Raw genomic sequence first — 19,043 nt, 5'->3', positions numbered from 1 at the left:
GTAAAAACAAACATGAAATGTGAGAGATGATCAAAATTAACTAATTCCATGTTATGATTATGATACAAATTAGTCACTTAAATTAGACAGCGCACCATTAAAGTTTTAATATGACTACTCTCGGCTGTAATTGGTCATTTTCTTGCCAGAATTGGCTTTCATAGTAGAATATTCTGTCTGTAAAAATCTGAATCAATATTGTAAACAGCATACCACAATACCTTTTATTCAGTTGTAAGAAAGATTAAATACTCAGACAAACCGCGATGCTCGATATTTGTGACAGAGGAATGACTCTCGCAGTTTTACACCTCCTTGCTATCACTGCGCATGCGCCGGATTAGATTACTGAACAGTCGCGGGGAGCTGCTGGGAGTAGAAAGTTTTAATGGTGGCGAACCTGCTTGGAACACGCTGCTGTCACCTTTCCACGTTGATGTAGCTGGTGAGTGACACGGTGACACTTTTGCTAAGAGGTACAGCAATGATTAAAGACAGTTTATTTACTGTAGGCTATTTACTTGAGCATGTGTTTGCTAACTGTTAGCTTAAGTAAAGATAACAAGTTCACCTTGCTGATGTTTGACCTCCTTTAAACTATTTGGGTTTAATTTGGTAAAAAGATTTTAACAACAGTGGACATTCATTCTTGTTACAGCTAGGAGGGGTTTTTTTATCTCTTCAGCCGACTAGTTTTACTTGAAAAACTGTTTATAGCCGTCGTTAAACGTGTCTTTGTTGTGTTTTGTTCCTGCCAGGTTTCATGTTTACATCCCTCATCTCTGAGTTTGTTGCGGAAAATATGAAACAGTTGTTCAAACATGAATATAAATCCAGAATCTGAGGCAGAAACAGAGTTTGTTCAGTTCTCAGCAGCTTTAAAACGAATATCTGTTCTGAGCTCCTTTATTCTCCAACACAGCCTGAACCCTCTGAGACAAGCTTTCTGTCATTTCTTTAAGGAGTCTTCAGGAATAGTTCTCCAGGCTTCTTGAAGGACATCCCAAAGCTCTTCTTTGGATGTGGGCTGCCTTTTGTTCCGTTCTCTGTCAGATGATCCCACACTGCTTCAATAATGTTGAGGTCCGGGCTCTGGGGAGGATTCATCCCTCCATAAGACCTGTTGCCACTGATTTTCACTCCACTTCTTGTGTCATTTGGCACAGCTCAGCCTTTTCTCCCTGTTTCCCTTCCTTAAGAACGGCTTCTTGACAGCCACCCTTCCATGGAGACCATTTCTGATGAGGCTTGGGCCAACAGTAGATGGATCAGCTGAAGGTCCAGATGCATCTCTCAGGTCCTGTCAGGTCACAGCTGGATTTTTTCCTCTTTCTTAAGGACTTCACTTTCAGATCCTGTTCATCTGCTGTAGATAGTTTTTTAGGCCTGACACTTCTTCTTTTGTCCTCCACTTGTCCAGTTTCCTCAAATGTTTTAAGGACACACTGCACACCATGCTGAGATATGCCAAGTTTTCAGCTAATAGCTCTTTGGGAATCACCTTGTTGCTGCAGAAATCCTATTTTCTGTCTGTCAAACTGTGTTTTCTTTGCTGTTTTTCATAGATGCAGCTAAAGAAATGGGAACAAATTATGTGTCTTTGTGACAAAGTGTCTAAAGATCCAATTTCAAATGGCTTCTTTGCTAAGTTGTCTGTTCTGTGTCGACACAACACTGGTTCATCCCTTGAGTTAGGAGCCTTTTTTCTGCCTGAATGGTTCATAGGTCAGAGTTAAGTGGCTGAACAAAGAAAAAGCACATTCCTCTGAAAATGCTCAGGTACAAGGACTGAAAATGAGTGAAAAAGCAGAAAATGTCCAAAGAAAAACTTTAAAGACCTTCAGAAAGTTGGAGTATTGTTTATTGATCAGGACACTTTAAAAGATTAAAGAAAGTCTGGCTGCTTGGAAGGAAATAGAAAGAAACAAGGCCTGGATTAAGACTTCAGCACTAGTAGTTCCAGAAGTTAAGGTTTTCATTATTGTATTTAAAGTGAATTTGGAGCCCTGAAAAACAGACTGGTGTGGTACAAAGTGCTTAAACCTAACATCTGCTCCATGGTGGTTTGTTTTTAGCCTGCAGTCAGCTGATCGACCTGCTGTGGAGAATCACCGATGCTTCAGTAGAATGAGAGCCGAGCAGGAGGAATCTTCTGGTTACCAACGGGTGGTGTTGAAGAACGCTTCACCGTACCACTACATGAAAGTCCACCTGTAAGTGCGTTAGCTTTGTGTTCTGCTGATTTTGTTCAGTAAGTGATGTTTTATTCCCTCGTAAAACCTCATCAGACACAAATGTCAGCTGCTGAAGTTGCTGTGGGCTGACCTCTGGATGTGTTGGTGTTTAGTGTCCTGGAGGATGATTCAACCAGACTGAGTGCAGTGGAACTGAAGCACTTCATCATCACAGGCCTGAAGAATCTGTACGGAGAGGTGAGAGTCTTAGACCACTTTGGGTGGATTCAAATGATAAAGAATGATACCAGGAGCTAAATTTAAGGCTCCAGCCAGCTGCTGTGAGAGAAATGGAGTAAAATCTGTCCTCTTAAATCTCGTTGAGACAAAATAAAAACTTTCTGCAACACAGAGAAATGAATTCGGTTTAGTTTCCAGCACCTGGGACAGCTGAAAATCCACCGACTGGTGCAGCATGTTGCTCATGATCACGTTCGGGGGAACTGCTGTACATCATCCAGCCCTTCATTGCATGTTTTTGTCCCTGCTGGGACGGCTGCCGCCCCCCCCAGGCCTCGCTCTCTTCAGCCACCTGCTCCAGCACTTCTGGAGGGGACAGCGAGGCCTTCACAGACCTGCAGACTTGGCTCAGCCGGAGGCCTCCGACCTGTGGACATTGTCCAAAACACCTGGGAGATTTCCCAACCAAAAGGCCAAAACGCCACAGCCGGCTCCTTTTCATATGTAGGAGCAGAGACTCGACTCCTTATCCTAGAATAAGGTCGAGGCCAAACGGTAAATCGACTGTTCACCTTGACCAGGGATGTCCGAAGTCGGTCCTCGAGGGCCGCTGTCCTGCAGGTTTTAGACGTTTCCCTGCTTCAACACACCTGATTCAGATGAAACAGGTTGTTAAGTTCTGCTGCAGCCTGCTGATGATGCATTGATCTGAATCAGGTGTGCTGGAGCAGGGAAACATCTAAAACCTGGACTGGATAGTTTAGTGGTGTGATTGCCTCCTTTCATGTGGGAGATCTGGGTTCAAATCCCCTGCATGAAAGGTACTGTCTCCAGTAGGGTCCTTAGGCCCCCTTACCCTATCTGTAAGTCTCTTTGGATAAAAGCATCTGCTAAATGCATAAACATAACATAAAACCTGCAGGCCAGCGGCCCTCGAGGACCTGGGCGTCCCTGTCCTTGACAGACGGGTACGGCGTTCGATGCTGACACCATCTGCTCAGCAGAACCACAAATAGCTGCAAGTCTGCGTCCGATGGAGCCACCAGAACCACATCATCTACAGAAAGTAAAGATTCAAACGACCGAACTGGAAGCCCTCCATAAAGTTTATGAACTGAATCATTACCCCAGAAAAGTTGGCAGAGCCGAGTGTGAGAGCAGCACTTTTTTAATCAGATTCATGCAGTTTATTAGGAACCACATTAAAAACCCAGATAACCAGAAGAAGCTTTGATAAAAGCTGCCTGAATTCTGCTTTTCTTCTTACTTATCTGAGACGAGTGCTCACAGCTCTGTATCTGCTTTCCAGTGCTGGAAAGTGACAAATTCCCCCCCTCTGGTGCTCTGTGATCTGTACACTGATTACACTTTGTGCTTCAGGTGGGAGCGGCGCTGAACTTTGATGTGTTGAAGTACGATGAAGACACCCTGACGGCTCTTCTGCGTGTTTCCAGCAGGTCAGCTTCAGCCGCACCATGGAAGAAAAGCCTCAAGCCGCTGATTAAAGATGAAGTTGATTTTCTTTGTGTTTCCTTTAGGGGTTTAGTGAAGCTGTGGAGCTCCCTGACGCTGCTGGGCTTCTACCAGAACCAGGCCTGTGCTTTCAGAGTGCTGCAGGTCAGATTTACTTAATAATTTGTCACGTTCGTCGGGTTCCTTTGAGTTTTCTCTGAGGTGTGATTGTCCAGAGAAGGATGAATGAAGCTGAATGAGCCGGAGCTCTTCCATCCATCCGAGGTCACGTCTCCAGGCAACAGGAGAGAAACCCGGACATCCCTCTCCCCAGCGTCACCCCCCGGCTCCTCCTGGGACATCCCGAGGCGTTCCTCGTTCAGATGGGATTTACATTTGTGGCCAAAGTTTGCTGCTTCAGTGTTTTTTCACCTTTTTGTCAGATGTTTCTATGGAATATTGAAGCATTTCATAAGTTTCAAAGGCTTTTGTTGACAGTTGCATCAAGTTTATGGAAATATTCAATATTTAATCTCTGCAATTCACCCTAATTGCTGTCAAGACAACTTCTGGGTCAAATCCTGACTGATGTCAACCCGAGATTAAAGGGGAACTCCGGTATTTTTAAACCTTATTTCTGGCATGAAATGCGTTCATCTGCTCACTGAGAACAGTTTGGTGAAAGTCGGCGTCCTTCAGAAGATATTTAGATAACTGGAGATCCATATAACGGAGTGAACGGGGCTTAGAGGATGCAGCCTCTAAATAAGGCATTATCTGTCTTTATTTCACCAATACTTTAAGAAGAATGAATGAATGAACGTGTGCTATAGCTCTGTTAGCTCATAGCTGCTGTTATGTGGCTACTTGCAGCTATAGGAGAGCTAACGGAGGGATTTCTACACAGGCACTCTACTGGGACCACTTTAAAGTTCCCCTTTAAAGCATCCTCTCTGCTGTTCTAACTCAGCCAGCAGGACTCAAGGATCTCCAGCCTGTGTCAATGAGAGAATCACTGAAATGTCAGCAGGTCCTTTTGTGGCTGAAATGCTGTGGAAATGTTTCTTTTGGGGGGGATTAAGTTCAAAAAGGGACTTTGCAGTTCAGCTGATCACTCTTCGTAACTTTTAGAGTTTATTCAAATGGTCATAATAAAAACTGAAGCAGTAAACTTTTGCCACGACTGTATAATCCCCCCCCCCCCCAGTGGCCCCGGGGCTGATGCCTCCTGGATGAACCACAAAGCAGTAAACTGAAAGCTCCTCCTTTCTTCTCAGCTCCCCGAACATCACCTTTCTCTCTCTGTCCTCATGTTTTTCTGGCAACCACCAGAGCTTCTGCCTATCAGCTGTAAAATGCTGCTGCCCCTCCCGACCATGGTTATCTCTGCTGTCCGCCACCAAGAAAGTCAATTAGACTCAACCAAAAAGGAAAGAGAAAGTGGGTCTTCTCTTATGTTGCTCCATCATGCAGCGACAGATTAACGCATCACTTTTCCTGTCTGCCTGAGTTTAGTTTCCCTCAAACTTCTGCTCTCCACTGATATTTGATTCATGCTGGATTTAGTTTAGATGAAACACATTTAATTATCCTCAGTGTCTTCGTTACCATCTGTGACTGCCGCTCTCTGCTGGCTCCGCCCCCCCAGCCGTGGGTTTCAGGAAGTATCTCAGTTTTTAAGCTTCACGTGATTCGTTCTCTTAATTTTTTCTTTCACTGTCTCTGACTCTGAATTATTTCTGTCAACATGCTTTTATGTGGTCGTGTTTTTGGGTTTGGAGGATTTAAAAAACCAAACGATTGATCAGCTCCAGATCTGGATAAAACGGGTTCAGTTCAGATGTTTAAATGAAACGGTGTCCTGTTTGTGGCTTTAAAGTTCTCCTTGTGTTGCCTTCAGGTGTCTCCGTTCCTGCTGGCGCTGACAGGAAACAGCCGTGATCTGCAGCTTGACTGAAGTGGGCGGAGCTTCGTCTTCACCATGAGTTTCATATGGAGGAGCGCCTTTAACAGGCTCCGCCTCTCTCCTCCCCTCAGCCGGCAGCTGCACGTCGGCCAGCGAGCCTCCCTGACCAAAGCGTTCTCCTCCCGCGACGTCCAGCTGTTCGCCGAGCTGACGGGCGACACCAACCCCCTCCACGTGGACCCGGCCTACGCCAGCACCACCTCCTTCGAGACGCCCATCGTTCACGGCGTCCTCATCAACGGACTGATCTCCGCCGTGCTCGGCACCAGGATGCCCGGGACCGGCTGCGTCTTCTTGTACCAGGAGATCCGCTTCCCGGCGCCGCTTTACATCGGCGAGGAGGTGCTGGCCGAAGCCGAGGTGCGCAAAGTGAAGATGTCGTTCGCCTTCATCGGCGTCAAGTGCTCCGTGAAGGACAAAGTGGTGATGGAGGGGGAGGTGATGGTGATGATGCCCGTGGAGCAGCAGCAGAGGCAGTGAGAGGAGGAGGAGGAGGAAGAGGAGGAGAAGGAGGAGGAAGAGGAGGAAGAGGAAGAGGAGGAGGAGGAAGAGGAGAAGGAGGAGAAGGAGGAGGAGGAGGAGGAGGAAGAGGAGGAGAAGGAGGAGGAAGAGGAGGAAGAGGAAGAGGAGGAGGAGGAAGAGGAGAAGGAGGAGGAGGAGGAGGAGGAGGAGAAGGAGGAGGAAGAGGAAGAGGAGGAGAAGGAGGAGGAAGAGGAGGAGGAGGAGGAGGAGAAGGAGGAGGAAGAGGAGGAGGAGGAAGAGGAGGAGAAGGAGGAGGAAGAGGAGGAGGAGGAGGAGAAGGAGGAGGAGGAGGAGGAGGAGGAGGAGAAGGAGGAGGAAGAGGAAGAGGAGGAGAAGGAGGAGGAAGAGGAAGAGGAGAAGGAGGAGGAGGAGGAAGAGGAGGAGAAGGAGGAGGAGGAGGAGGAGGAGGAGGAAGAGAAGGAGGAGGAGGAAGTTTGGTTTGCAGCAACCAGGTGAAATGAGTTTATTGATTAGAGACACAACAGATAATTAATCGTTCAGTGTGTTTGATTTGTCAGCTCTGCCGTGTGCTTTGTTTAAAGTGTGGAATAAAAAATACAAATCCAGTTCAAACCTGTTCATTTCTGCTGATTTCACAGTTTCTCTGCTCGGGGCAGTGATCCCCGAGCTGCCGTTTTAATCTGCATCAGAGAAGTGAATAACCTGGATAAATAGATATGCCGTTGGTTAAAAGTTTCACTTTTTGAATTAGTTGAGACTTTATTTCAGGGAACTTTTAGTTACATTTTAATAGAAACAGGATTTTAGTCCATTAAATCAATCAAAATGGTCAATTTTAAGGTGCCAGTGTTCATTTTCACATCCACAACACCCGATTACATTGAATAATTTCAACTACAGAGGAATAAAATCCAGAGATGTGTTATTAAATGTCATCGGAATGCTTTTTCGTTTTCGAATCATGGGCAGTACTTTGCGGGCAGACCATGAAAACGAAAAAGCAATAATGTGCAGTCTTTAATTAGAAAATGCAAATGGAAGGATTGATTACTAGTTTTATTTATGAGTCCAATAATGCAGCCACATTCTTAAAATGAAAAAGCATTTCTGCAAATGCATTTTAATTTTCCAATTTGACATTTCAAATTGAATTTTGGTATCTATTTACTGGGGCATATTTTGAAAATTAAATCTCAAATGTCTATTTCTTTTTCATTTTAATTAAGTGAAAGATTGAGCACTCTTGAAGAAGAAAATTAAAATGCAAATAGGACGATTGATTACTAGTTTTATTTATGAGTCAAATAATGCAGCCACATTCTTAAAGTGAAAAAGCATTTCTGCAAATGCATTTTAATTTGAATTATGGTCAAGATTCGCTTCCATACAGTGGATTTTATTGACAATAGCTGCAGTCTTTCTCTAGTCGATCTTTCTCTCTTTCTTCCTTCGGACTTGTATAAACACTTCCTCCTCCAGACCAGCTGGTGGCGCTGACGCGTCATCACGTGGTTTCGAAACGTCCAATTATTGACAAATCAGCGCTTCCTGGTTACACTAGACCTTGCTAACAGTTAGCAGGTTAACTCTGCGGTTGGTGCCTGTCCTGCGCTCAGCGGAGCTCCGTCTCGGTGTCAGTGACAGACGGACGTTTAGCTCAGACTTTCGCCGTCAATCCTCCGGGATGTCTTTCATGAAGAAGCCGCCCCCCGGCAGGCTTCTGCTGGACGACACCGTGCCCCTGACGGCGGTGATCGAAGCTAGCCAGAATCTCCAGTCCCACACGGTGAGTGCTCACTGGAAACTAACCGAGGACAGTCGGTAGGCTTAATTATTAGCCATTCATCACCGTTTCTCATCAGCCAGACGCTTTTTCTAGTTTGCTGGTTTCTCTTAAAAACAGCAAAGTTTTCCTTGGGGGCGGTTTAAGTCGATTATTGTGATGCTAGTTCAATTATCGGACATGTGTTATTTTTTTGCCTCATTTTCTTTAACTTATTTGTTTAAATACAAACCACCGCAGCAATTGTAGCGATAAAAACGCAACCATCGCCACTTACAGTCAGATGACAGTCTCTATAACTTGATTAGGGTATCTGATGTATTAGTGTAATTCAATTATCGGACAGCTGACAGGTTCTGTTTTGTTGCCACTGATTAAGCAACTTTCTGGCAGCTTTTCAGCGCTCAGCAAGCTGCTGAAATCAAGCGATTTATACAAGAGCATTGACACCGATTGGCTCTCTGCCCAGAAGCCAGAAAAACCTCCGAGAACCGGTATTTCATCATATTGTGAAGACCTTTATCAGTTGTGGTGAATTCGGGTCTATAGGTTTACCCTCTTTTGATTAATTGAACGCTTGTTGATGATGTCCTACATTGAAACACAACGAGTGGTTGTTTTTGTATTCTTAATTATCTCATCTCACCTTCGGCTTGTAGTCTCTCCTCTAAATACATCTACATTGCAGCTCCTACACACCTAATTCTCAATGTGGCTTGAAATTATGAGATTTGACTGAAATGGGTATTTCAAACATGTCGCTTGAAGGTGGGAGTGACATCTGATAAATATTTACGGTGTTTGGGTTTGTTTGTATGATGATAAATGGCGTTCAAACAACGTGGATTTGAAGAAACGACAGACGGGAGTTATGTCCGATAATGGACGCACTGTTCAGTTTGTTGTTGACAGTCCGGCGGGGATCAGCTGAGCTACCTGATAGCTTAGCATGCTAATGTCAGGCATCCTTCGTGGCATTTTGTGCTGTTTCAAACAGGGAAAAATCCACCATAACACCATAGAATAGACGAATAAAACCGGATTGTAACTTTACATTGATATTATCACATTATTCTGTATTTCTATTGGTTTATTTTATAGTTATTTTCTTACATTTTCTACCTTTTTTTTGTCAATAAACAGAAGCAAGATTGTGTAATTATGGAAAACAGTTCCTATCAGTAATTTCCACAATTTGTCAACATGTCAGCAGTTTCAGGATTATTGGCGTTTGTTCTGTCCTGTGATTAGGCAGTGATGGATAGTCCTTATTTCCCTTAAATTACCACGTATAAACACGGGTTATTTTTAAATGTCATCATTATAGTGCAACATTTTGCAGTGTTAGTTGACATTTGAAATAAAACAAAATATTGTGTATCTGTTTATGCATGGCTGTTTATTTTACTAATATGCATACATTACCATTTTTTTCCCTTAATTTCTGAACTGATTCGTGTCCCCCAATCTCTCTTATCCCCACATTTAAGTTCTGTGCCTCCCATAGAGAGTCAAACTGTTTAGATCATTTACATAACAAGTAATATGTGGCCAGAGATTACTGTTCAGTTGAAAACTACATGACAACATGTGCATCAGTAACAGCCGCCGGCCTGAGCGCACGGCTGTGAGCGTGATGAGTGAGGTGATTATTGTTGCCCCCCCCACCCAAACTTCTTGGTAGGTTTAGCAAGCATCTTACTGCCACTGTCCTTCAGTCTTCAAAGAGTATGTTCCAGGTGCAGGGGGGTCACACTGCTCAGATTATTCAGGAGGAGCAGTGTGGAGCAGTGGTCAATCTCTTAAACTCCTCCACCTGAGGCGGAGGCTCATCCCCGACCCAGAGGGAGCACTCCACCTTTTACTGGCTGAGAACCACGGCCTCAGATTTGGAAGAACTGACTTTCATCCCGGCTGCTTCACACTCAGCTGTCAACTGAAGGTCTTGGCCAACAGAATCACATCATCTGCAAAAAGCAGAACCCTGAGGTTCCTCCCCCCCCAACTACACCTCCAGATCCTGTCCATGAAAACCACAAACAGGATTGGTGACCAGAGGCAGCCCTGGTGCAGTCCAGTAAACCAGCTCCACTTTTTGGACACAGGTCTTACTTACGGGGAGCTGAATATCTGGTACCCCATATTCCTGCAGCACCCCCACAGAATCTCTTGGGGGACACGGTTGTAAGCCTTTTCCAAGTCCACAGAATCCATGTAGACTGGAGGGAGCTGCTCCTCCACATAGAAAGGAGTCAGCTGAGGTGGTTCATCTGGTTAGGATGCCTCCTGGTCGCTTCCCTTTGGAGGTTTTTCAGGCAGGTCCAACTGAGAGGAGGCCCTGGGGCAGACCCAGCACTCTTTGGAGGGATGATATATCCCTTCTGGTCTGGGAACGCCTCAGGATCCCACAGGAGGAGCTGGATTTTTATGCTGGGGAGAGGGATGTCTGGGTTTCCCTCCTGGACCTGTTGGCTCTGTGACCCGACCTCAGATAAGAGGAAAATGATGGATGAAGTTGTTTTATTCCAGTTTAAGAACATTGCTAAACTGAATTCCATCCTTTCTGGTGATGACTTGAGGACAGTTATTAAAGGGGAACTCCGGTATTTTTAAACCTTATTTCTGGCATGAAATACGTTCATCTACTCACCGAGAACAGTTGGAGAAAGCTCATTCACTCCGGTAAGAACGTCCATCTTACTCAAAGTCGTCGTTCACGTTGTCAAACTCTGATAAATATCCTGCCATGTTGCACAAAACTATCAGCAGCAAACTCTGTGTGAAGTTAGCCGACTGTCACAGAGCACGGAGTGAATAAACTGTGCTGCAGGGGGGCGTGTGGATGAAGTGGGCCCAGTAGAGTGCCTGTGTAGAAATCCCTCCGTTAGCTCTCCTATAGCTGCAAGTAGCCACATAACAGCAGCTATGAGCTAACAGAGCTATAGCACACGTTCATTCATTCATTCTTCTTAAAGTATTGGTGAAATAAAGACAGATAATGCCTTATTTAGAGGCTGCATCCTCTAAGCCCCGTTCACTCCGTTATATGGATCTCCAGTTATCTAAATATCTTCCGAAGGACGCCGACTTTCACCAAACTGTTCTCAGTGAGCAGATGAACGTATTTCATGCCAGAAATAAGGTTTAAAAATACCGGAGTTCCCCTTTTAAGAACCTTTAATCAGCCTTAATCACCTCATGGCTGAGTATTGTTACTGCTTGGCGTAAGTCAGGTTCTCCTAACTAGTACCAGAAAGCATCACCCCTGTTCTTCCCTCTCTTCGCTGGCTCCAAATTGAATACAGAATTAATTTTTTATTATAGAGTAATTGTTAGTTATTGTCATTATAACCTTTGACTCGACTAAAACCTTCCTGTTGGCTGAAATGTTGACTATATCTGATGTAAATAAACAAATAGCAGTGGTTTATATTGGGCTAAATCTATGAATAAACTATATGATCACCATAATTATTCTGTTGTGTGATAAGTTGATTAATAATTAGCATTTGGATTAGAGTTAATGTTTTGGTGATATTACGCGTTTAAAATGTCGAAATGTGTTTTAATGCCGGCGTTTTCTCTCTCAGGAGTACATCATCCGAGTCCAGAGGGGCGTGTCTTCAGACGACAGCTGGCAGGTAAACGCACCAATCACAAGCCAAGCTGTCAGATGGGGTGAAAAGCCAATTGATTGATCAATTAATCAAGATGAAACCAAAGCTGAGTTAGACTTTATGCAGCACTGAGTGGAACTGGTGGGTGATGGTCTCGACAGGTCACATGACAACAGGTCAGGTGACCTCTTGACTGCGCCAGGTGGGAATCATCCGTGTGAACTTTGCTCTGATTGGATGAAAGTATCACTGACCCACATGATGTTTTCTTTCTCAGGAAGGTCTGTTTTCTGCTGTCATTTCGCTCACAGGGTTTTTAATTTATTTGATCGGCTCCTTTTAAGCAGCTCATTAGATATGAAATTTGTTGTGATTCTTTATGAATTAAAACTGAACTTGATTTAATTGAATGAAATGGCTGCAGTATGGATTATTGTAATAGACAAAACGAAGTTAAACAGAAACCAGCTGGCAAACCAGTGGGTGTTGTAGAAATCTTCAGAGGTCTCCATCAGTGTTTTTGTAGCTTGGCAACAACTTAGCTGATGATGTCACACACGGCGTCAGCAGGTAACTCAGGTGAACTTTATGTTGACAAATTGGACAGAAAATGGCAGCCAAAGGTTCAACAACCTTCCTGATAATTCTGGCTGCTTCCTCTGAGCTCTGAGTTTATCTCCCAGGGATCCCACACTTTCCATGACAATAAAAGGAAGAAATGGTTTTAACTTCCTCCTCCTTGCTCCCCATTTTGCTCCTATCTTACGTCTTAGACGTCTCCTCCTCAACCCGTCTGCATTTGGAGTTTTATTCCAGGCGTTAGCTGGTGTTTCAGAAAGCTAAATCAGCTGCTCCAACCATGCAGAAAATGTTGGACTTTTATTAAAGTTTTTCGGTGGTTTTCAGTCCCAGTTTTGTTCCTGCTGCTTTCACTGAACCGAACAAGCTGTAACTTATTGTCTTATTTAGTTTATTCAGCTTTTAACCCTTTTGTTATACAGTTTTAACCTGTTTAACCTGTTTTCTGGTTCACATAAAGTCCCCTGGCCTGAGTTGTGCCTGTGTGTGTGTTGCAGGTGATTCGTCGTTACAGTGATTTCGACATCCTCAACAGCAGCTTGATGGTGAGTTCCACATTCTTCTGTCCCAAGTCGCACAAAAACTGAATGAATACTGATGTGCTTTAACCTTTTATACAGACCGCAGACATGTTTTATCCTGTCTTTTATAGTCTGTCATGGAATATTGTTGTTTAACTGGCTTGAAAACGCCAGACTTCGGTCCTTATTTCCACACAGCAGCCCTTTCTTTGCTAATCTCCTTCCTGGTGGGGTAAGTTCAGTGACGGGTCATTACTTTCCTGTTTCAGTTTCCCAGAAGCCTCGGCTGCTTCTGTGAGAAAGCAGGCATTGTCTGTGTCCTGTTCAGCTGTTATTTTTGGACCTGACTCAGAGGTTGTGGCGCACAGTCTGAATCTGATCTCTGATGTGTTGCAGAAGATGCTCAGACTTACTCACAGAAGTTTTACGTAACAGAGGAGCTGATTACACAGTATTAGCAAAGTCAGTTATCGTGTAAGTTGATCTTTGAGCCGCTAAAGCAGCAGTTATCACCGCCGCCATCCTTGTTCACAGACCAGTCACTTCTTGAATTGACAACTGCAGTTCTGTTAGTTTTAGTCTCACTCTTACCTCCCTCAGTAAACGAGTTCAGAGTCCTGCAGCCCGTATTATCATCACCATTCACCCCCCTGTGCTGCAGCGTTCGTAACTCATCCAAATCTCTTCCGCCCGCCTCGCCACCACCGGGAGCGTTCAGGTGCTCTGCTCCCGGCTCTGGAAATCCTGAGCACCCGACATCAGAAAAACCTGTTCAAACAGCACACTACTCTGAATTTTTACCTCACTGTCCCATTTTTACGTTGTTTTTTCATATTATTTGCATCTTTTTTGTCTTTGTTGTCTGGAGAACCTGAAGGTTTCTTTAAAAAGAAAAAGAAAAGTGGCAAACAGCTGATGCAGATCAATATTTCTTTCCTTAACACTGTCAGTGCTGCTGAAAGTTCAGTTTGTGACCTATATTGGACTCTGTTTGCCTTGGAGGTCAGATTTCGAAGCTGCTACTGCTAATTTCGCTGAATATGATGAACAGAAGCCAGTTTCGTACGGAAACCACAAACACAAAAGAATATGTAAGAAATCAATTCGATTCAAACTAAAAGCAGAAAAAATAACTTGAGAACAAAGCTGAACACATATGAAAAGAGCTGATATTTACTCTGTTGCACAGCACATACAACGAAGAATCTCAGTAAATTTAATTTATAGCTCACTTTAGCTATAGTTAACCTCAGAAACAAGCAAATCAACAAATAATAAAAGCTTTCAACTATTAATCAGCCACTGAACGGGTTCCAGTTTCACCATTTTTCACGGTTACATGAGCGCCATCGGATTGGATTAATGGCTAAATCACAATAAAACACCTTAATCTGACAAAAAACGGTTCGGATCGGGTTATTCGCGGTCAAATTAAGACCCCGAGATAACTCTATCCAAATCGATCGGATCGAGCGTTCTGCGCATGCTCCAGATTTTTTCCCGCGATCGTCACCCGGAAGTGGAAGGAGACGATATTCCTGTTGCTGTCGTCAGAAAGAAAGAAACAACGCGATGGAGAATGCGCCGTTGTGCATCGTCTGTGCCATAACCAGCTCATCACAGATGGAGAGGGACGCAGCTTCATCTCGCTCTGCGTTCGCCATCTTTCTGAATGCCTGAGTTTGTTGTTGTTGGTGGTGAAGACGTCAACAGGAAGTGGCTCTATTAGCGATAGCTGAAATGGGGACAGCGCCACCTATCGTACCGGGGTATGACATGCTTTGTGCCAGTGATTCCATTCATTCACCGCCATATATCCAAGGATAATTACCCTCAGATAAGGAGCAGAACCCAACTGTAGCTGTAATCCAGTTAATCTCATCATGGAGACCCACTGAGTGTGAGAAAACCAGTGGGATTCACTCACTGACCAGGTTAACAACAGCAAACGGAGACATGCAAACAACACAGCAATATATTCACTGTGTGACTGATTTTAATGAGGCAGGAAGTGAGAGAAATGCTAATAAAAAGGTTATTACAGTAGCTTTAACACTTCTTTTTATCTGGGCAGCCATGTTGAGGTTTCTCCGACTTATGTTGGCGTTCCAGTGCAGAAAGGAGGACTTCTGAGCTCGGTTGGATTGCACGAACAAACATGAAGTGAATCTAGGGCAACCTGATTAGATAAGTATTCGATAATAGTCCGTCATGACATTATTCTGTTGGGTCTTTAATGGGATGAGAACAGGAGGGAAAAGATAAGATTATGTTTTCTTTCATCTGAAAACTGGAGCTGCAGTCGAGTCTCTCATCGTGTCGGAGCTGTTTTGGATCAAACTGCTGCAGATCTTGGAATGTGTCGGGTTTTAGCTTTTGTGACTCGTCTTCTGGTCATGAAAACAGGAAGTTGGCAGTTTTTCTGCTGAGGTTTTGTCAGCTCATTTCCTTTTCTGGAGGTGTCACTTTGACCCTGGCCCATCATTAGTCCCTGCTCTGCAGTCAGCACTCAGCAGAGTGGTGGGAAACCCGCTCTCTGCGACCTTTGTACATGTCTTATTGAGTATCATAAAAGATAGAGGAAAATGAAACTTTTCCCTCTCTTCAGGTGTCCGGCATCAGCCTCCCTCTTCCTCCCAAGAAGCTTATTGGAAACATGGACAGAGAGTTCATAGCTGAGAGGCAGAGAGGGCTGCAGACCTATCTGGACTCCATTACCCAGCATCCCTTGCTTTCCACTTCCTTGTCTGTTAAGAAGTTCCTCGACCCCAACAACTACTCTGCCAACTACTCAGGTTTGCTCGCTCATTTCATTGAACTTTGTTCTTTCCTTGCTTGATTCGAGGAGGCAGCAACATTTTATTCTGTTTTTATTTATCTCACAAACTGTGTTCTGTTGTCTCTTTCGTTATTCTGATTAATCAAATGTTAAATAAACTGAATAAAGCACAGACTTTGTGTTTTATACTATAGTTTACCTTGAATTTATCTATTCAAAAAGGAAAAAAACTACATTTTCAACATGTAAACAAGTTGAATGCAAATGATTCAAGTATAAAACCTTATAACAGAGAAAGTAAACAGTCAAATTATAAAAACAGATCTCAAATAAAACTAACATAAAGGATGGAGACTGTCTGATGTGATTCTCTAAAGCAGGGATACCCACATCCGGTCCTCGAGGGCCGCTGTCCTGCAGGTTTTAGATGCGGTCTTTCTACTTGAGATGTCTGAGTTTGGCTTAAAGTTTCTTAAAGTTTACCGTCTTTCTGTGTCTACCAGAGATCGCCCTGCAGCAGGTCTCCATGTTCTTCAGGTCGGACCCGAAGTGGGAGGTCATGGAACCCCTCAAAGACATCAGTAAGAGCCGGTTTATACTCACTCAAAGGTGTCCGTATGTGTGGCTCTCAGATGGTGTTTCTTCAATAAAAACAGGCAGACGTGCAGTCGTCTGAAAAGCTGACAACCATCTGCTGATTGGCTGAAAGTTGTTTCAAACTGGAGGGACTGACAGTCGAGGTTTTACGCCAACATAAACCGGAGAAACGGTTTACTGTTGCATTTGCACGATTGATGACCTTCAGAAAGATCAGATGGTTGGAATGGATGTGAACACGATGCTTGACGAGCATTATGTTGCTGCTGTTTTTCTGTATTCTGCAGTTAAATCTGAGCCATTCTTTGCACAGATTCACAGGCTGCGTCTCCATCAGCCTGTTTAGATGCACATCGAGAAGTATCGCATCGGAAAATTAGGCCATAATTCGAATTAAAATCCCCTGATTCGCACAAATGAAAACACGCTCGCTAGCGCCGGGTTTTGGTTGATTCTAAAGGGATGGAAACAGCTGTGTTCGCATCAAGTCTGACGTACTTTCACCCCGATCTCTGCATTTAAGGGCATTAAGTTACACCTCCTGCCTGACAGCCCCTCTAATCGCCAGGACTCGCCATGACAGCTCCATTACCACTTAATAATGAACTGGATAGTGTAGTGGTATGATTGCCACCTTCCATGTGGGAGACCTGAGTTCAATTTAAAAAATGAAAGGTACTACCTCCAGTAGGGGTTGTTAGGCAATGCCCCTTTACCCTATCTGCCTACCTGTAAGTCGCTTTGGATAAAAGCGTCTGCTAAATGCATAAAAATAAAGGTTCAAGTCCTGTCTCCATGGTGATAAACTCCGGGTCGGGAAGCCGGTAAAACGTTTACAGGCTGGTTGCTATGCCAACCTGCGGAAAACTCTTGCGAGTTGGTAGTTTTAACCAAAGTCCAAACTTTTGATGGAAACACACATGATTGGAATCACTTTTGGATGGAAACATGGCTGCAGTAAAGTTACTGTGCAGCATTTCTGTTCGGTCCATATAACAGCAGCTGAAGTATAAACCAACATCTCAACATTCTGCAAGACTGAACTGAAATAGCTTTCAGTTCGTTATCTAAAACAAACAACCCCACCAAGACATCCAAATCACTGCCTGTGCGTTTCTATGATTCAGCAAATGTTTGTGGAATTTCTGATGAAATCAACATCTTGTTGGTAGAAGGAAGACTGTGTCAAAAGCCTCATGGTGAGTCTTGAATAATCCTCTTTTAATGCTGTTAGAGTTTCTAAATGCTCTGCTTGTTTTTCAGGTTGGAGGATCAGGAAGAAATACTTTCTAATCAAAAACAAAGAGCAGCCCAAAGAGAGGTATCTGCTGAGCTGGGTGAGTAAAACACAAAGACAATCCATGTGACACTTGAGTCAATAAGCCGACAAAATGTGCACAGAAACGTGCATTTATGGGATTGTTTCAAGTGAGAAAATTCTTTTGGAACCTTAAAAAGGTGTTGTTTGTCCTCCCTGCTGATAGATGTCATTCACTGGCCCTTTAAACTGTTATTCAGGACTTAAAAGGTTAATATCACTGAAGGATACGTCTATAAGTGCATGACGTTTTTATTCTGGGAGACATACAATCTGAAACCCAACAGAAAAAGAAGAAATCATGAAGATTTAAAAGCAGCTTCTGCATCACGAGCACAGCTGCTCGAAACATCTGACTCTGTGTGTGTTTCTGTGTGTGTGAAGGTGGATCTGGGTCCTCATAAGTTCCTGTCAGACAAGGACCTGCAGTCCGCCATGAAGCTGCTCACCAACCTCTCTGTACGTGCACGTCGAAAACACTAAAACTACACGCTTTAAGTAGTCTGCTGTGCAAAGACTTCTGTGGAATATCTCAGAGTGGTGAAGTAGTCCTGCAGATTCTGCTTATTATTACCTCAAAGATGATATTTAGGTTGAATAAGTGTCATTTGGTTACATCCTGCTTTGGACATGATCAAAATTATCGTATTTGTACGATAATTTTGCCCTGTGGATGATCAATAATCCCAAAAAAGGCCAAATATACGATCATTTCACCATTCTGTGAATGTGTGGCTGTAATCGGATGTAATCAGCCTGTCGCAACTGTCTGTCGGATTTTTTTTGTGGACCCTGAAGGCATTTCCATTTAGCCGAACGCACCTGCTGATGCAAAGCCGTGAGTCTGTTAGACGCTATTCAACACTAGAGTGACTATAGCATCAATAGACTTGTTATTTTGGTTATGACGGGTGTACGATAATTTCCCTCAAAATACGATCATTTTATGTCTCTGGTACAATAAAACTACATTTCCCAGCTGGCAACACTGTTGGGATGTATCCTAGCGACAGGATGTCAATAAATGACGTGGAAAGGAAGCTGAAAGAAGGTCTTTACAGCACAAAGACAAAGCAAGTCTGACATTTGGAGAAGTTTCTCAGTTGTCCAAGAATCTCTTCATTAATAGCCTATAAAATGACGAGTTTTCTCCTGCTGGACATTCAGAGTGACTATAGCGCATCAATAGACTTTTTATTTTGGTTATGACGGGTGTACGATAATTTTATGTCTCTGGTACAATAAAACTACATTTCCCACCTGGCAACACTGTCGGGATGTATCCTAGCGACAGGATGTCAATAAATGATGTGGAAAGGAAGCTCAAAGAAGGTCTTTACAGCACAAAGACAAAGCAAAGCAAGTCTGACATTTGGAGAAGTTTCTCAGTTGTCCAAGAATCTCTTCATTAATAGCCTATAAAATGACGAGTTTTCTCCTGCCGGACATTCAGAGTGACTTTAGCGCATCAATAGACTTTTTATTTTGGTTATGACGGGTGTACGATCATTTTATGTCTCTGGTACAATAAAAC

General features: G+C 43.7%; 4 protein-coding genes across 7 annotated transcripts in view; 3 read left to right on the top strand and 1 right to left on the bottom strand.

Annotated features, from left to right (window-relative positions):
• LOC140302914 (uncharacterized) overlaps positions 1–19,043 on the bottom strand; it is a 163,421-nt gene that overhangs the window by 102,692 nt on the left and 41,686 nt on the right. The window lies entirely within an intron of this gene.
• On the top strand, positions 338–6,027 carry rpp14 (ribonuclease P/MRP 14 subunit). 2 transcript variants are annotated; one of them, XM_072381455.1, is made up of 6 exons: positions 338–445; positions 2,076–2,213; positions 2,348–2,432; positions 3,795–3,871; positions 3,953–4,031; positions 5,767–6,027. In XM_072381455.1, exons 2-6 carry the CDS (start codon positions 2,128–2,130, stop codon positions 5,821–5,823), a joined length of 384 nt encoding a protein of 127 aa, XP_072237556.1. In that variant the 5' UTR covers positions 338–445; positions 2,076–2,127; the 3' UTR covers positions 5,824–6,027. The 2 variants fall into 2 exon arrangements, with proteins under 2 accessions (XP_072237556.1, XP_072237557.1); XM_072381456.1 differs by having other exon boundaries at positions 338–476.
• On the top strand, positions 5,848–6,927 carry LOC140302919 (hydroxyacyl-thioester dehydratase type 2, mitochondrial-like). 2 transcript variants are annotated; one of them, XM_072381453.1, is made up of 2 exons: positions 5,848–6,288; positions 6,760–6,927. In XM_072381453.1, the coding sequence occupies exons 1-2, from the start codon at positions 5,848–5,850 to the stop codon at positions 6,808–6,810; spliced, it is 492 nt and encodes a 163-aa protein (XP_072237554.1). In that variant the 3' UTR covers positions 6,811–6,927. The 2 variants fall into 2 exon arrangements, with proteins under 2 accessions (XP_072237554.1, XP_072237555.1); XM_072381454.1 differs by lacking the exon at positions 6,760–6,927 and having other exon boundaries at positions 5,848–6,324.
• Positions 7,816–19,043, top strand: part of pxk (PX domain containing serine/threonine kinase) — a 32,053-nt gene continuing 20,825 nt past the window's right edge. The window contains exons 1-7 of one of the 2 annotated variants that reach the window (XM_072381429.1): positions 7,816–8,101; positions 11,689–11,739; positions 12,792–12,839; positions 15,424–15,610; positions 16,098–16,175; positions 17,455–17,528; positions 17,894–17,968. In XM_072381429.1, the coding sequence (XP_072237530.1) occupies positions 8,000–8,101; positions 11,689–11,739; positions 12,792–12,839; positions 15,424–15,610; positions 16,098–16,175; positions 17,455–17,528; positions 17,894–17,968 (615 nt within the window). In that variant the 5' untranslated portion in view covers positions 7,816–7,999. The remainder of the gene's footprint in view (positions 8,102–11,688; positions 11,740–12,791; positions 12,840–15,423; positions 15,611–16,097; positions 16,176–17,454; positions 17,529–17,893; positions 17,969–19,043) is intronic. The other variant, XM_072381430.1, reaches the window with a different exon arrangement.

This window comes from Leuresthes tenuis, unplaced genomic scaffold (genome assembly GCF_036924035.1).
Source record: "Leuresthes tenuis unplaced genomic scaffold, fLeuTen1.0.hap1 SCAF_3, whole genome shotgun sequence".
Taxonomy (NCBI): Eukaryota; Metazoa; Chordata; class Actinopteri; order Atheriniformes; family Atherinopsidae; genus Leuresthes; species Leuresthes tenuis.
This window is presented reverse-complemented; position numbering and strand designations above follow the sequence as displayed.

Bases quoted from the DNA above. Each gene is read 5' to 3' on its own strand.
- rpp14 (XM_072381455.1), top strand. From the start codon at position 2,128: ATGAGAGCCGAGCAGGAGGAATCTTCTGGTTACCAACGGGTGGTGTTG. The intron at 2,433-3,794 runs GTGAGAGTCTTA...TTTGTGCTTCAG, and splicing joins TGAAGAATCTGTACGGAGAG to GTGGGAGCGGCGCTGAACTT. The intron at 3,872-3,952 runs GTCAGCTTCAGC...TGTTTCCTTTAG, and splicing joins CTTCTGCGTGTTTCCAGCAG to GGGTTTAGTGAAGCTGTGGA.
- LOC140302919 (XM_072381453.1), top strand. From the start codon at position 5,848: ATGAGTTTCATATGGAGGAGCGCCTTTAACAGGCTCCGCCTCTCTCCT. The intron at 6,289-6,759 runs GTGGAGCAGCAG...GAGGAGGAGGAG, and splicing joins AGGTGATGGTGATGATGCCC to GAGGAGGAAGAGAAGGAGGA.